Source organism: Manis javanica, chromosome 2 (genome assembly GCF_040802235.1).
Source record: "Manis javanica isolate MJ-LG chromosome 2, MJ_LKY, whole genome shotgun sequence".
Classification (NCBI taxonomy): Eukaryota; Metazoa; Chordata; class Mammalia; order Pholidota; family Manidae; genus Manis; species Manis javanica.
Window position 1 is genome coordinate 148,877,188 of NC_133157.1, and position 15,268 is coordinate 148,892,455.

The window sequence follows — 15,268 nt, forward strand, 5'->3', positions numbered from 1 at the left end:
AGTCAATGTCTGGCAAGTGTGTGGGTTCAGTTTTAGTCTGTAAGTGTTTACATGTGCCAGTGTTTGTAACCACACTTTGCCCTTTCTTCATTTTTGTGTAAAATAGGATCCAGAAAGGAAGAGCCCAGGGATTCCTCCGCTTCTGCAAGGTTCTGCCTAATGCTGCCCTACTGTGTTCCCGACTCCTTGAAGTCTCCACTTTCCCTCGCTCTGCTGCTGCTCTAGGCCTTTCTCTTCCAGCCTAAGGCTCAGTGACGAACCTTCTTTGTTTCTGTTGTCCAGGACACTTGGTGTGATTTTGATTTGTATTTAATGTTTTCATTATTACAACCTCTACCCAACACATCTAAAATCTCTCAACACATGTCTGTTCCACCAGTGTTATTTCTAACTTAGATGTTGTGCATTATAAAAACCCTCCAAATTGGGAGTATGTTAATGAAGTCATTAGTTTTACAATAATAACAATAACAAAATACATTTATTAAGTACTTGCTTTGTGCCAGGCACTCTACCGCTTTTAATGAATTATCTCATTCTGTCACATCTAACTGCAAACTAAGCAAATGCTTAAATTTGCTGGTAGCACTTAAAATTAATTATTTAAAATTAGAATATTTTTGGTCATCTTTGAAAGAAAAGTCCCAATAGACTGAAGAAGTGAAATCCATAGAGTAAAATATTTTAAAGTCTTATAAAATGTACATTAAGTTATCACAGAGTACTCTTAAATTCATATTTCTACCATGGAAAATAAAGCTATGCCTGGTACATTGTACCCACTGTCTTTTTACCCTATTTCTTATACTTTTCTCAAATTTCTAGAAACCACAGCTTCTGTCAAATAAATACAATCAGATTCATACAATTAAATCTTCTATGAAAGTAATATATAAAGTGAATATTATGTTCTTGCATTAACTCTCAAATTGTTTTCCATAATAACAAACCAGCCTTACATAAATTGTGGCATGAGGGCTGAAAAATAACAGGAGATAGGATTTTTACTAATCCTTCACATTCCATTTTGAAGCTGTATGCTGTTCTTGATCAAAGCTTATTTATTAACAAGAATTACATTATTCTCTGAATGAACGAATTTTCCATTGGAGACAGGAAATGAAGGACTGCTAACACTGGGAATGTATTTTTCCTGCCTCAATATTCATACATTATATATATTCATATTAATAATAACTCTGAAAACTAGTTTCATTTCTTTGACACATAAGCAATAAACAGTATGTGCAAAAATATGAATACTAGCTGCAGTGATGTGACTATATAATATGGGGTTTCTTTTGAATGTACAGCCATTTCTAGTATTTCATTAGTGCATGTGTACAGGCAACTGTCACAGACGTCCATCAAAGCTGGCTTAGATGAAGACAAACAATGCAGGCTTTGAGGATAAACTGAAGCTGCAGCTCAAAAGTTTCCGTTTTCATCCAAGGGCACTATAGGACCATTGTCTTCCTCCTTTAGGCAAAAAGAATGAACCAATTATGTTACTGACGTTCCTCCGCAGTAGACTGAAGTCTTCTTACATTACAACAAGAGAACTGAAAACTAAAAATTTCTTTAGAGAATGTGGAAATTTCAAAAATATCCTACTTTTCTAATTTTTTTGTATTTCTAATGCTGGGGTATATTTTTCCAAATTACATTTCAAATAAGATGAATCATAATCAAACCTTCATGATTATGCCTCAAAGATATGATTCTGAAGGTAAAAGAGGACATTGTTTATGTATATATCTGATAATTATAACCCAACAAGTTATAAATCAATGACTAATGATCAAAATTGTAAAGCCATAGTATTTCAGAGCTAAAAGGAACCTAAGGTCACAATGTATGGATTTTCTGCCAAAGGAACATAACCTGGAGTCCCCGTTTTCCATGCAATTCTAAAAGTTGGTTAGAAAAATGAACACGTTTGAAAATTGTGGAAACTGTAAACATGTTTCTTTCATACAAAACCATCTCAGAGTCTCTAATATTCTGATACGCATTGTAAATCTCCAAAAGGAGGAGATTATATACAGGATTCTCCAAATTATGTGGACAGTCTCCTCTTGACTTAACAATCATCTTAATGAACCAAAGCTCTGCAGGATGCTTCTGGGAAAGGCTAGTCTAGAGGTAAATATTCCAAGTTCATTAAAGTTGTAAGAATGAATTTAAGAACATAGGTTGACCATTCTAAAATCAAGCTACCATGGTCCAAACCATCAACTAAACAAAAGTTGAGCAAATATGCAGTCTCCCTCATAAGAGGTCGTATCTTACCTCAAAGCATTTTAACATTGAACAAACATCCACAGTGCAACAGATGTATGTGCTCCTTGGTGTCTTGCTCATTTCTGAAGCTCTAAGGGTTTGAGTTAGAGGGTTCCCAATAAATGCCTAATGAATTCTAGTTTACCTAGTGTGGACTCTGCTGGTGAATTCAGGTACTCAACTGTGTTAAATTCTCCCTCACAGAAGAAATTAAAGATAATATCTTTTGCTTATTTAACATTTTCTCCTCTGTATCTTTCAAACAAAGAAAATGTCATCTCCCAGTGTCAAGGTACCCTTAACAATCTTTGTATCAGCTTCCCTGAAAGACAGATGTTTGACCTTGTTCATAGCAGATACCAGGTTACCTAGAAAAATGGTTCAATTGATCACAACCTGGGATAGTTTTGGAATCTGGGAAACCAAAGTTCTAACCTCAGCCACCAACTTGCTGTAAGATTTTAGGCAGTCTACTTGCCCCTTCTGATCCTCAGGTAACAATATTTACTTTGTAGTTTGTGTGAGAATATAATATGACAACAGATGTAATGTGACAAGAGTGTCTCCCAAGTGTGTTAACTACTAGTGACGATTTCAGTTGACTTTACAGACATCTCACTAGCTGAAAATTGAACTATAGATGACCTATTATTTTCCATAGTATCTGTTGGGAATTTGCTTTTCAGTATTTCATAGAAAGTTTTCATGGGATGGATTCTCTTCTGCACTGTGTTCCCAAGGTCAACCACAGCAAACATTCCAAGAAAACGTATGTGTGTGTGTGTGTATACACAAAGAAGTGTAACAAAGTCACTGTAGCAATTGCTATTTTTTAGTTAACTTTTTTTGTATCAAAATTATACATGCACATAATTTAAAGAGTTAAATAATTCTAAAAGGTTTGCTATAAAAACTATCAGACCCCCTGTTCTCCTATGTCATCAATTTCCTCCTCCTCAACTCTTGTAGCTTATTTTTCTTAACACCAAGGAGCTAAGCATGAATGTACTGCTTCTTTTCAATTTTCAATGTATTGTCTGTTCACTTTCCTTAAGAATGAAGATGTGACCCTCTTTCTTCCTGTCAGAGACCCACACACACCCATATACATACAAACCCACCCCTTCATTCATCCTCTCATCCTCCTAACATGGTTATATAGTAATTTTGGCTGAACCAATATTCAGTTTCTATTCTCATGAGGGTGTAAATATTATTCAGAGCTGTACTATGGGTATTAATGTGTCACTAATTTTCTTTTACTGCACAACAGTTTGCTCTGGTGTGAATAATTGTTTTTTTCCACCTTAGTTTTCTATGTACTCAATCCAAAACCACCTACCAACTGTCTGACTCACCTCTCAAGAAGTTAAGACATATATCGTGCAGTCTACCAATTTCATCTTCCTGGAGGAAGCCCTTCTAGAACCTTCTCATCCACTCACATCTGGATTCCTCTATCCCCACAACCTCACTTCACCATCAGTCTGAGAATCCCCTTTGCCATTCTCCTTTGCTGGAACTCCTGTTTCCTAAATTCCACATCTGTTTTTCCTGGCTTACTCCATTTTGGTGAAGCACATCGAGTAGCTTCCTGTGGAATAATTTTCAATGACCTTGATGTCTAAAAATGACTACTGAAAGTGGCTAAGTGAAGAATTCTAGAAGGCGAGGGTTGCAATTTTCCCTCAGAATTCTGAAAGGCATGCTTCACCGACTTAGCTTTCAGTACTGCTACTAAGGAGGCTAATACTCACAATCCAGGTTCTTTGGTTTTAGCTGGTTTGGTTGTTTTCTCCCTGTAATTTCTCCCTCAGTGTTCAGAAATTTCACAGTAGTAGTACCTTGCTGTGAGTGTATTTTGTTTCATCTACATCCTGGGAATTCAGTGTCCTTTTAATCTGTAAATTTATGTTCATGAGTTCTAGAAAAAATTCCTTAAAAATTTTTGTTACTGGGTTCCTCTCCTCCATTTTTTGTTTTCTCTAGTTTTCCTACTATTTAGACCTCCTAGACTGGTCCTCTAATTTTATTTTACTCTCTCCTCTTTTGGCTATACTTTCTGAGAACTTTCTTCAATTCCGCCTTCTAATTCTGCTACAAAACTTTTCATTTTTGCTATCATAGTTTCAATATCCAAAAGCTCTTGTTTCTAGAATATTCCTTTCTTAAATAGCATCCAATCCTGTTTCATGGTTGCAATTTCTGTCCTTACCTCTCTGAAGATACTTTTTCTGCTACAAAACTTTTCATTTCTGCTATCATAGTTTCAATATCCAAAAGCTCTTGTTTCTAGAATATTCCTTTCTTAAATAGCATCCAATCCTGTTTCATGGTTGCAATATACTTTTTTGTAGTTTTCCTTCCTTGTACCTTACTTTCTTCTGCTTATTTAGGCTCTAACACATTATAGGCTTTCTTCAAATACCCTTAATTGCTCACACCTAAGAATGGGAACTACAAAAAAAAACAAAGTGGAGGCTCTGAGCACACAGGGAGCACTTCTCTGTCATGCCCTCACCACAGTGTGAGCAGTGGGGCTATTTCATTAGAGAAATCTCTGGGGTTGTTCAGATTCTACAGAAAGATCCTTCCAGCCCTCTGTCTGGAGAGCAGAAGCCGACTTTGTCAGTGTATTGGAGGCCAAGTGGCTGAGGAGGGGAACATGAGGTGTAAGGTTGTTATTTAATCACCCTGCACCTTTATTTTCTGTGAGGTATTCCAGTCCTCAGTTGTGCCAATGTCCCCTCATAGACTTGCTCTTCATTATCTCCAGAGAGTAAGCATCTCTGGGCATCTACCAAATATTGGAAGAAGATTTGGAGATATAAGTGCTTCTCAAACAGTTTTTAACCTATACAAACGATTTTAGCCTCCTTTTATTCCAACTTCTAGAGATTTCTGTTGCCACCAATTCCTGAGACTGAGAGATTCTGTCACGTAAACTGGCTGATTCCTCACATCTGCTAAATGCATTACCATATGACCATCTGTTCCCAGCTTTCAAAATATTTTTGCTGCTGTCTGTTTTCTCGATCCTTGTAGTTTGTGCACTTAAAAAAATACCTTTCCTGTTATTTTAATGCAACTTGTGGTGGAAACAAAACTAACTGCCTATGTTCAATGCATTATCATTATTTGACAACAAACTTCCTTTTCATACATTTGTGTATTGTCTAAAATCTCTGCAATAACTATTCCTTGGTAATCAGAATACAAATTTATCTGGTAAAACAATCTAAAGAAAACATTGAATACACAAAAGTAAACCGGCATTCTCCTCTTAGGGCTTCCTCCAAATACCCATTATCTATGTATAAAAATAAGAAAGCTTAAGTGTAAAAGGAAATGCTCTATTATATAATGATCATTGTTTATAATGAGGTCTTGATGTATGGCCATATCTTAAGAAATCTTCTAAATCATCAGCTACTTCAATATACGTAACACATGCTCTCTTTCATGTGACTATTTCTGAACCTTTATCTTCTATGAAGAGATCTTAGGGAATGAGTGCAAATCAAATCACGATTGAAGAATTTCCTAAAATGCTCTACCAGAGATTAAAAAGCACGTGGCGCACACGTCCTTCTTCTCAGATGCCACTGCACATCCCAGCACTGACCTAAGTTCTGGTGAGTTTGGCTCAGCTAATGGATAACCTCCTAAGGCATCACTCTTTAGATAAGGTAATTCCCTGCAAAAATCTCCAAACCAAGAGTCTTTTAAGAAAAGTAATAAGCAGCCCCTAGAATACTACCATACACAAAACAGAAAGTTAAAAATAAATATCCTTCCATAACAAGCAAGAGCATTTATAGCCACCTTTTTTTTATAGCATACTAACTACAAACAGTGTAACATCATAAGGAAGGAAAATACAGAAAGAAGAAAGAGAAAAGAAGAAATCAAGAGGGTCAAATGCTTTTGAAGATTCAAAGGAAAGACAGTGGGAAAGATGCCACTGGATTTGGAAATACAAATCCAAGCATATCAGGTAAATAAGAAAGGGGAGCCAGAAATCTCTATTAACATTTAACATTATTCTGGAAGTACTATAAGGGGCAATAAAATAAGCATTAAAATTAGAAAAGAGGAAATAAAATTGTCACTATTTATAGATGTGATCACAGTCTACTTGGAAAATTCAGATCAACTAGTTATTGGAAATTTCAGTGAACGGTTAGTAAGAAAGCCAAGCACAAGCCTAAGTAATTAACTTTTCAATGAAATAATATTAACCAATAAGTGATACTAATCAAAATTGGGAATGATAGCAACAGTAACAGCTCACATTTATTGAAATGCTAACCCTCTGGTACACCCTGCACTATGCATTTTACTATATTTCATTTCATTCTCAGAATATTTCTAGGAGGTATGACTCTCAGTATCTCCACTTCACAGGTAAGAAAACTGAGGCTGAAAGCATACCAGTAATTTGCCTAAGTCACAGGGCAGGAAGTAGAGATGCTGTGTTGCCCATCGAGCCACAGCCCAGGCTGACTCCAGAACCCAAATACACATCCTGTAGTAAATTTAGCAAAAACAGAGAACTACCCAATTAATGAAGAACAGAAAAAAACTTCAATGAACACACACCTATGCACTGTGCCTTGAGAAAGATTCAGTATTATAAAGACATCAATGCTTATTAATATATTCACTGCAATCCAAATGAAAAATTCTAGCAAGACTCTTTTTTCTCTTTCACCCTCTCTGTCCTTATTCTTAATTTCAATCCTTCAAATAAAATGATCCTAACGTTTTTCTGGAAGAATTAAACATGTGAAAAGAGCCAGGAAAATTCTGCAAAAGGTCTTGTCCTACCCAACACTGAAATATACACTAATGTCACAAATTTTGTGGTTAATGCTCATGAAAAGCCAGGTTGCTGGAACAGAACATGGACTTAAGGAATAGAACCAAGTATTCACAGGGCTTAATACTATAACTATTTTTATCATTTTTAGTTAGACTGGCAGAGATGTGAACATTAAAAATACTTAATGTTGGCAAAGGAGAAAAGAACTGTGGTTAGTAGCAGGAACATAAACTGATACAAGTCTTGGGAAGAGCAAATTATATATTACAACTAAAACTCTGTAACTCAGGAATCTCCTAAGAATTTTTTAAGGAAACAGATTAATAAATTACCACAGTATTGTTGATTAAAGCAAAATACTGGAGATAACCTAAAGGTACAATAATAGAGGGACAGTTGAATAAAATTTTGGCACCTACTTAAAGGTAATTTATATATAATCATTTAAAAGTATGACATACTCTTATGACAGATTCAATGACATGAAAATATGTATCATCAAGCAAATTAAAAAATACCCTGTACAGTATAATCCCATGAGGAACAATATGTGTCTACCCATCTGTATGAGATCTATGCAGAGAGATCAAATGGACAAAAATCATGAAAGGTAACATTTATTGAATACTCACCTTCTGGACTAAAAACATGTCACACACTTTAATTACATAATCTTATTCTATCTTCACAACCACCTTATAAGGTAGGTACTACTATGGACTTTTTTAAATGGTGAAAAAAGAGACTTAGAGATATTAGTAACTTTCTCAAGGTCACACAAATAATTAGTGGTGGAGTTGGAATGGAACCAAGCCATCCCCCACTGTGCTAAGGGGCCCCCGTGATCGCCCAGAGCTGGCAGTGGCTGTCATTGACAGGAGGCTCTGAGAGCTTTGCTGCTTCTTCATTTTGTTCTGTATTGTTTGAGTTTCTGTCATGAAAGTGTATTATATTTAGAAACATGGGAATAAAGAACAAAAAGAGAAAGAAATCAAAGGTGACTCTTGTCACAGCAATTTCAACAGGTAGACAGAGATGAACGCATTTCAAGAAATTGAGTAAAAAGGAGATGAGAAAGAGGTGGAATGTAAACAGTGACTGATTTAAAAAAATGGCAAAACGCTTTCCACAAAATATTCGATCAATGGTTAATACATTAGCATAAACCCTTATAGAGGGCATTCTGGCAAAATGTTACCAAAAATGAAAACATTCATGTCCTTTACTCTCAAAAATCTCATTCCCAGGAATTTATCTAAAAGAAGGAGGCACAGATATACAAGGACTTCATGATGTTCTGCCTTTTCTTATTTGAAATGTGGTGTCCTGAAATTGCTCAGTTTGCAGTTAAACCTACCCAGGTTTGAATCTTTGCTTTGCACTTTTCTGGCTGTAACCTTGAACAAGTTACTCCACCCCTCTCAGTCTCAGTTCATCTCTAAAACGAAAATAAAAACACATGCCTCACAGGACTGTTGTGAGGACTGAATGAGATAAAATCCAGCAGTGTCTGAAATACAAAAAAAGCATTCATTCTTTTCCTCTCATTGCTTACTAATATGTGTAACAGAGTGAATACATAATCTTTAAGCAGAACTCTAGGATAAATTACACTGCATGGTAGTTCTATATTATTCTTCATCAAAGTATCATAAAATATTAAACTGAGTTTTATACTTTTTCAGAAATAAACCTATGTTATGATACTTTGACACTTTCTCAATCTCAATTAGCACTAAACTAATTAACAAAACTTTTATATACTACAGTGAATCACATTTTTCTTCCTTTTTCCCTAATCCCTGGTGTGTTGTTAGGGTGATTGAGTATGTAATTATTTCCTAATTGAATGCACATATTATACATTTTTCACTAGTTCAAGTTTAATGCTTTTAGTCCAGAAATCAAAGTCAATGAAATTAAGTTGAACTGGGATTTAGGCAACTATTATAATGAGAAAAGGTTTGTATTATGACTAATTATAAGTAAATGTGGACTTTAGCACTATTTCCTATGGAAATATTTCAGGTACAGGCATGTGCCATAAATGACTAATTTAGATGATAAATAAGATTTTTATTCTTATTTACAATCTCCTATTCCTCATTAGTGATTTTATTGCTGGGACCCACTAATATAATCATTCTTTAAAGGAAAGATACCATTAGAGAACCATTGGTTGTACCCATACTAAAATCAGAATAAGCATACATATCTGTGAAAAATTACATGAGTTTCTTTGCAGCATAAAGGTTATAGGAATTCTCACAGAGTGCACACAGAAGAAAAACATAAATCTTGGTGTACTAGGAATGTAACAGCTACATTAATCAAAAAAAATTATTTATGGCAAACCATAAAAATACTAATATCAAAATAGCATTCCAATTCAATTAATACTTTACAAAGAGTATTATTTCATGACCTTTTTTTCATTTTTGTATTATGCAGAAGTAAAAAAAAAAGACAACAAAGATTTGTTTGTTTGCTTGTTTCTATATATGGGGTGAAACCATGTAGAATCATTTTAGCTAAAGACTTCTTCAGGCAGAAGACTAAATAACTTTTTGAAGTCCAATGCAACTCCATGCCTCTAAGATGTTAGAGGTATGGGAATATTTTCTGTAGACAAGCCATGAAGACCTTTATGAGTTTCTAGCCACTAAAAATACAATGAGAATTCAGAAATTTTGAAGGGGTTTAATAAAGAAGCACTGTGATGGAAAACAGACCCATAAAAACCAATGTCACTTTATTGTTTTAATAAATCATTTGGAGAATCTGTTACCTAGTGGCAAATGTCTTGATTGGAGAAACATCCATATTATCCAATAAATATTTAGATTCTGCCCAAGATATTGGGTATTATCTAGATTGTTTTAGCTTTGTTATTAAAACAAGTTTTCCCTGAAATATTTAATTAAAACTGAAGGAGGCAAAGGAATAAGGCAAACTTATTTGTACTATCATATGTAATTATAGATATATTAACTATTGTACTGACAGTTGAATCTATAGTACAGATGGTACAGTTCTAGATTTCTCTGAGACTTATATAGTTAAATGAATAATTCTCTGGTATGGCATATTTTTATTGAAAATATTTTTAGAATGCAGTGTTTTTCACCCTTGTGAAGGTCGTGTCACTATCTATCCTTCCCTTACATGGTTCCTTCTCTAACTTACCCTTCCCCTTCTTCAGGAGAACAAATGAGGTCTGGGGTAAGCTCCTCCACACTACCAAGCCATAATCCTCTCCTCACCCTTATGCCATTTCATTTCTATGTGAACATTTCATATTTTGCTATATGAAAGCAATTTGCTGTATATAATCATCAGGACCATAACCATTACATAATAAAATAAAAATATTAAAATGAAGATAGATGAAGGAACTTCAGTAATTCCATTGTATTTCTGTATTTCCTTGATAATTGCTAACACCAAGCTACATATCAGTAGATTTAATGGAGATAAATTTTCCAAAGCCCATTTTCAAGACTTCACACCCCCATAGCTGAGACATTAAATCAGATGCACAGACCACCTTTCATTGCAGATGGCAACAACAAACTATGAAACCATCACCAACCTGCAATGGCAGATGCTGACTATTAGTCACGTCATTCTTTCCCACTGTGCTCAGATGGGGATTCAGCATCCTTCTCAACACTCTCAAGACAGCTCCTATTGATCAGTCAAAGCTGACCAACAAATTTGAGAGCTCCATGACATCCACATCATTTATTTTTATAAATCTTCAATGATCCTGTGTAGAAGATGGGGAGACACTCTTGCAAAAGTCTGGGTGAGAGATGATGCTGACATGACGGGCTTTGATGATGGAAATGGAGACACACAGATGGATCAGGGAGCTATCAGAAAGCAAATCTGCAGAACTGGATGATAAATTGGAAATGTGAGGTGAGGTGAGGAAGAGAGGTATCAAGTGTGACTCAAGAAAACTGGAAAAAAGGCATGTCTGTGAAGGAAGATCATGAATTCAATCTTGCATATATTGAGTCTGAAAGGCCTCTGTCTCATCCAAAACCAGTCACACAGACAATTGGGCATTTGATTCTAGAACTTAACAGAAAGCCCTGATCTGGGAATACAACTAAGTGGATCATTTGCATTTAGTGATAACAGAGGCTATGGGTGTAAATTAGTCACCCACAGAGAGAGTAGACCCTACGGCTGAGCTCTGAAGACCTCAAAACAAGTGGCCTTCTGGAAGGTCCATTTGAGTAATGAGCTTTCATAGTTCTCCAGCTCTGTGATGACTGCTTTCCTAAGTCTCTGTGAGCTTTATCATGGAAAAGAGAAACTAGAAAGAACAGACAGCAGATAAATGAAGAGGAAATTGAAATGAAGCCTGATTATGAATAAGGTTTTTTTAATAAATCTCCAAGTGGAAAAATAAAGTTAAAAATTGAGTTGAGGAAATTTCCAAAAATAAACATCCATGAGATAAAAAGGCATATTAGAACATGTTTAGATGAGATAGCCTGATCTCAGTGGTTTTCTTACAGCAATATGTTCTTTAGGTTTAGAATCATGGAACCTCCTAAATTTAAGGTATCAGAATATATTAACATTCAATGTACAGGTTTGCTCATAACTGCAAAATGTTATGTTTTCTTCTTCCCAAACACAATTTTGTTTGAATTCATGGGGGACAAAAAAACTAAACTAGGAATTTTTATCCACAATAAATTATTAACACTTCTAAGATATAAAAAGGAAAAAAGGGTAGATGATAAGGAAGCAGGGATTATTTTCCTTGTTCAGCAATCTTGAAGAAATGCCTAGACAGCTTTGATGCTTTTCATTCTTGGGTTAGTTACAATTTTTATATCATATAATCAAAACACAACAGATAGGTTGAACACCCCCCGGTATTTTGGCGTTTTCCTGAAATCATTTGGATTTGAAATCCATTCCATTTTCAAGAAATTCTGTATGATATAGTAAATAGAAAACTGCTATATCCATCAAGCTTTCATTTCTCACCCTAAGGCTGTGCATCATGTTAAACTATTAGAGTGAGGCAAGTCCACACTTGTTGACTGGAAATATGGCTTTGAGCTTTCCATTTATTAGGGAGGAATACTAACTTTTCCAACATGGTCATTCAGAGTTGACATTCTCCCTTTCCCTATGCAGCTCCCTCCTTTTTGCCAATGTCTTATCCTTTTCTAACCTAGAACTCTTTAAGGTTCTGGAAGAAAACTGATAGGAAATTAATGCTAGCTATAGCTTTATTAAAGCTAAGACAACATTATTAATTGCTCAAGTGTATGTGGGGAAGAGTTCAACACAGTAAAGGATGACTTCAAAGACCCAGAAAGAAAAATGAGGGCATCTGACAAAGGATCAGTCAGAGATGCTTGATTAATATTAACAATCCCCCTTTTTCCTTTTCCTTTTTTTCTGTTTTTCTTTTTCCTAATTTACTTGTGGCATACTAGTTTTCCCCCTTTGAAGCAGAAAAAAATTAAACAATGTAAAAAGCCTTGTGGCATTGGTATTTACAGAAAATAATTATGATTAATTATAATTTACTAAGTAAATTACTGTAAACATATACAGTTTAATAATATTTGAGTCACAGGAAACAGGCTCTGGATAGTCAGAATAGCTTTTATAAGTGAGCTAATACTTCATGAAACAAATAGGCAAATAATCATTTTGTCAGAAGATTAGTAACATTACTATGGTACCAAGAGCAACAAGTAAAGTGGACCTGATGATTGGTCTTGTTCTTTTGTGTGTTACTAAGATCTGGTTCTCCTATGTCACCGAAAAAATTTAGTGGGTAAGAGATCATTTTATGTCAATAGGCCACTAGAAATCTGAAGTAGCAATGCTGAACTAAAGAATTTCCAGCATCTGGGTGAGTTATATGCTTATTCTTTATATGAGTACAAAGCCATAATTCATACTTCTTAAATGGTAATATAAAAAGTCACAGATTATTCATGGGACTAATAAGGTCTTGGTTATCAAAGCCCTCCAGATGCCTAGACATGTCATGCAAAAAAAATGTCATTTAAAGTCCAAAAGCTAAAGTTATTTTAGTAAAACATAGCTAAAATAAATCTGAAGTATTTTAAACATTTTTTAGAGAACCACCAGATATTTCTTTTTCCCATCCAGTTCCAAGAGCTTAAATGAAACATTCATGCATTAAATTCAAAGTCTGACTGTCAAATCATTTCACTTTAATAAAAATTTGAATTACCTGCCTTAGGGCATTATTAAATATCAAATAAAAAGCACACATCCATAAATCTGATTTCCCAATATAATTTTATGTAGAACTATAACTAAATTTGTATTACACTTTTCAAGATAAAAGGATCAAAAATGTATTCATAAAAGGATGAAGTCAGAATTGGAGTTACCTTTAAAAGAATTCCTGAACCATTCTTTGGAATCTTGGAAAAAATTAGTCCCTTTAAGTTATCTCAGCCACCAAGGACACAAATCCATCCTCCTTTTAATATTCCTAAATTGTAGTTAATTGAAAACTTTGAAAAATTACACATTATCCTATTATAATGAATATGAAGTACTCAAAATATAAATACTAAATACTCCCATAAAAAATGTTTTAGTCTGTGTAAATAAGAAAGAGATGAAACAGTGATGGTTATATAGATATTCAGAGAGATCTAGGGTCAAATATGGATCAAAAACTCAAGGCAATAATCTCATTTCATAAAAAGTATCATCTTTAGTTACTGATATTCACAGAGAAATGTACTAAGCCTAGACTGGAAAAATTCATAAATTCACAGCAACCACACCCCACTGCACCTCACTACTTGCCCTTCCTGCTGGGCTGCTCCTGGAAGCCCACCCTTCACTCTGCCCCAATCCCCCATCTTCTCTGCTGCTCTCACCCCTCCTAGCTACTCCATTTTTCCTTGAATAATAGAAATAAGTCATGGAAACATGAAATCTATAAGCCACTACATCCTTCCTTCCCATTACAGCATAGAAAGTGTCTACTCTCTTAACAACTGTCTCCACATTTACTTAGAATTGCATCTCCTTTAACTTTTTAAAGCCTTCATTTGCTAGGATTAGCCCCTCTGAGGAACAGTGTCAGCCCCTCCCATCTACTGGCTCAATCTCCCCAGCATACAGAAAAGTTCCAGTATTCTCTTGTTTAAAAAGAAAAGCCTCCCTCAATCCCATTCCTCTCTTTTGCTCCCCTCCCACCCCAGCTTTGCAGAGCTACTATTCCAGGCATCTCGGCCTCCTCCCTTCGCACTCAACTTCAGCCTGAAGCCTACATGCACCCATGCACCCACCCATCAGCATCATGCCATCCTGACCTCGGCCATGTAGTGATTAAGAAAAGGGCTCCACCAGTCAGGTTGTCTGGGTCCAATTTCCAGCTCTGCTGCTCAATGACTGCATTACTTTGGGCAAATGATTGAGCTTCTCTGTTTTTCAGTTAATTCATCTGTAAAGACTCACATTAAATTTTGTGAGCACTTGATGAGGTAATCCCTATGTAGCATTAGAACATTACATACACACACAAGGTGTATATACATGTATTGTGTGTGTGTATATGTGTGTATATATAAACTCTATTCCAACAATTCCCATATTCAGTTCAGACGCCTTTTTCTGATCTCCACTCTAAATTCCAGCCACTTTCATGACAGGACCACAGTCGTGATTAACAGGCATCTCTCATTCAATGTGTTCCAACTCAGCTATCTTTCCATCCCGGAACCTCCTCCAGTTTCCCTGCTGTCATACAATGGCACCCTAGCCACACAGTTTCTAAAGTCCAAAATCCCAGGAGTTACCTTTGGTATTTCCATCACCCTCCACTCTCATGTGTCACTAAGTATCACGCTCCTGTCTATTTCACATGTGGTAACTTCTCTCCTCCACGGTTTCTATTCTAGAATCTGAGCCACATGGCTTTCACCCTGGCTCCCCAGCACACTTCCAGAACACCGTCCGACTCCTGCCCCAGCCCACTGAAACCTGACCCACTGTGATCTACTGAAAGCCTAGATCAGGCCGCTCCCCTGAGTAAAGGTCTTTACAGGTTCTCAATGCTGTACAAGCCCTCTAAGATCTGGGCCCTGCCTGACTGTACTCTTTGATTTCCACACCCAGACCTATGGG

The 15,268-nt window shown here is 35.7% G+C and overlaps 1 protein-coding gene across 2 annotated transcripts in view; it reads right to left on the reverse strand.

The window, feature by feature from the left end:
- Positions 1 to 462: 462 nt before the first annotated feature.
- Positions 463 to 15,268, reverse strand: part of CA8 (carbonic anhydrase 8) — an 86,111-nt gene continuing 71,305 nt past the window's right edge. For both annotated transcript variants that reach the window (XM_036998194.2, XM_036998193.2), the window contains one exon: positions 463 to 1,479. In XM_036998194.2, the coding sequence (XP_036854089.1) occupies positions 1,429 to 1,479 (51 nt within the window). In that variant the 3' untranslated portion in view covers positions 463 to 1,428. The remainder of the gene's footprint in view (positions 1,480 to 15,268) is intronic.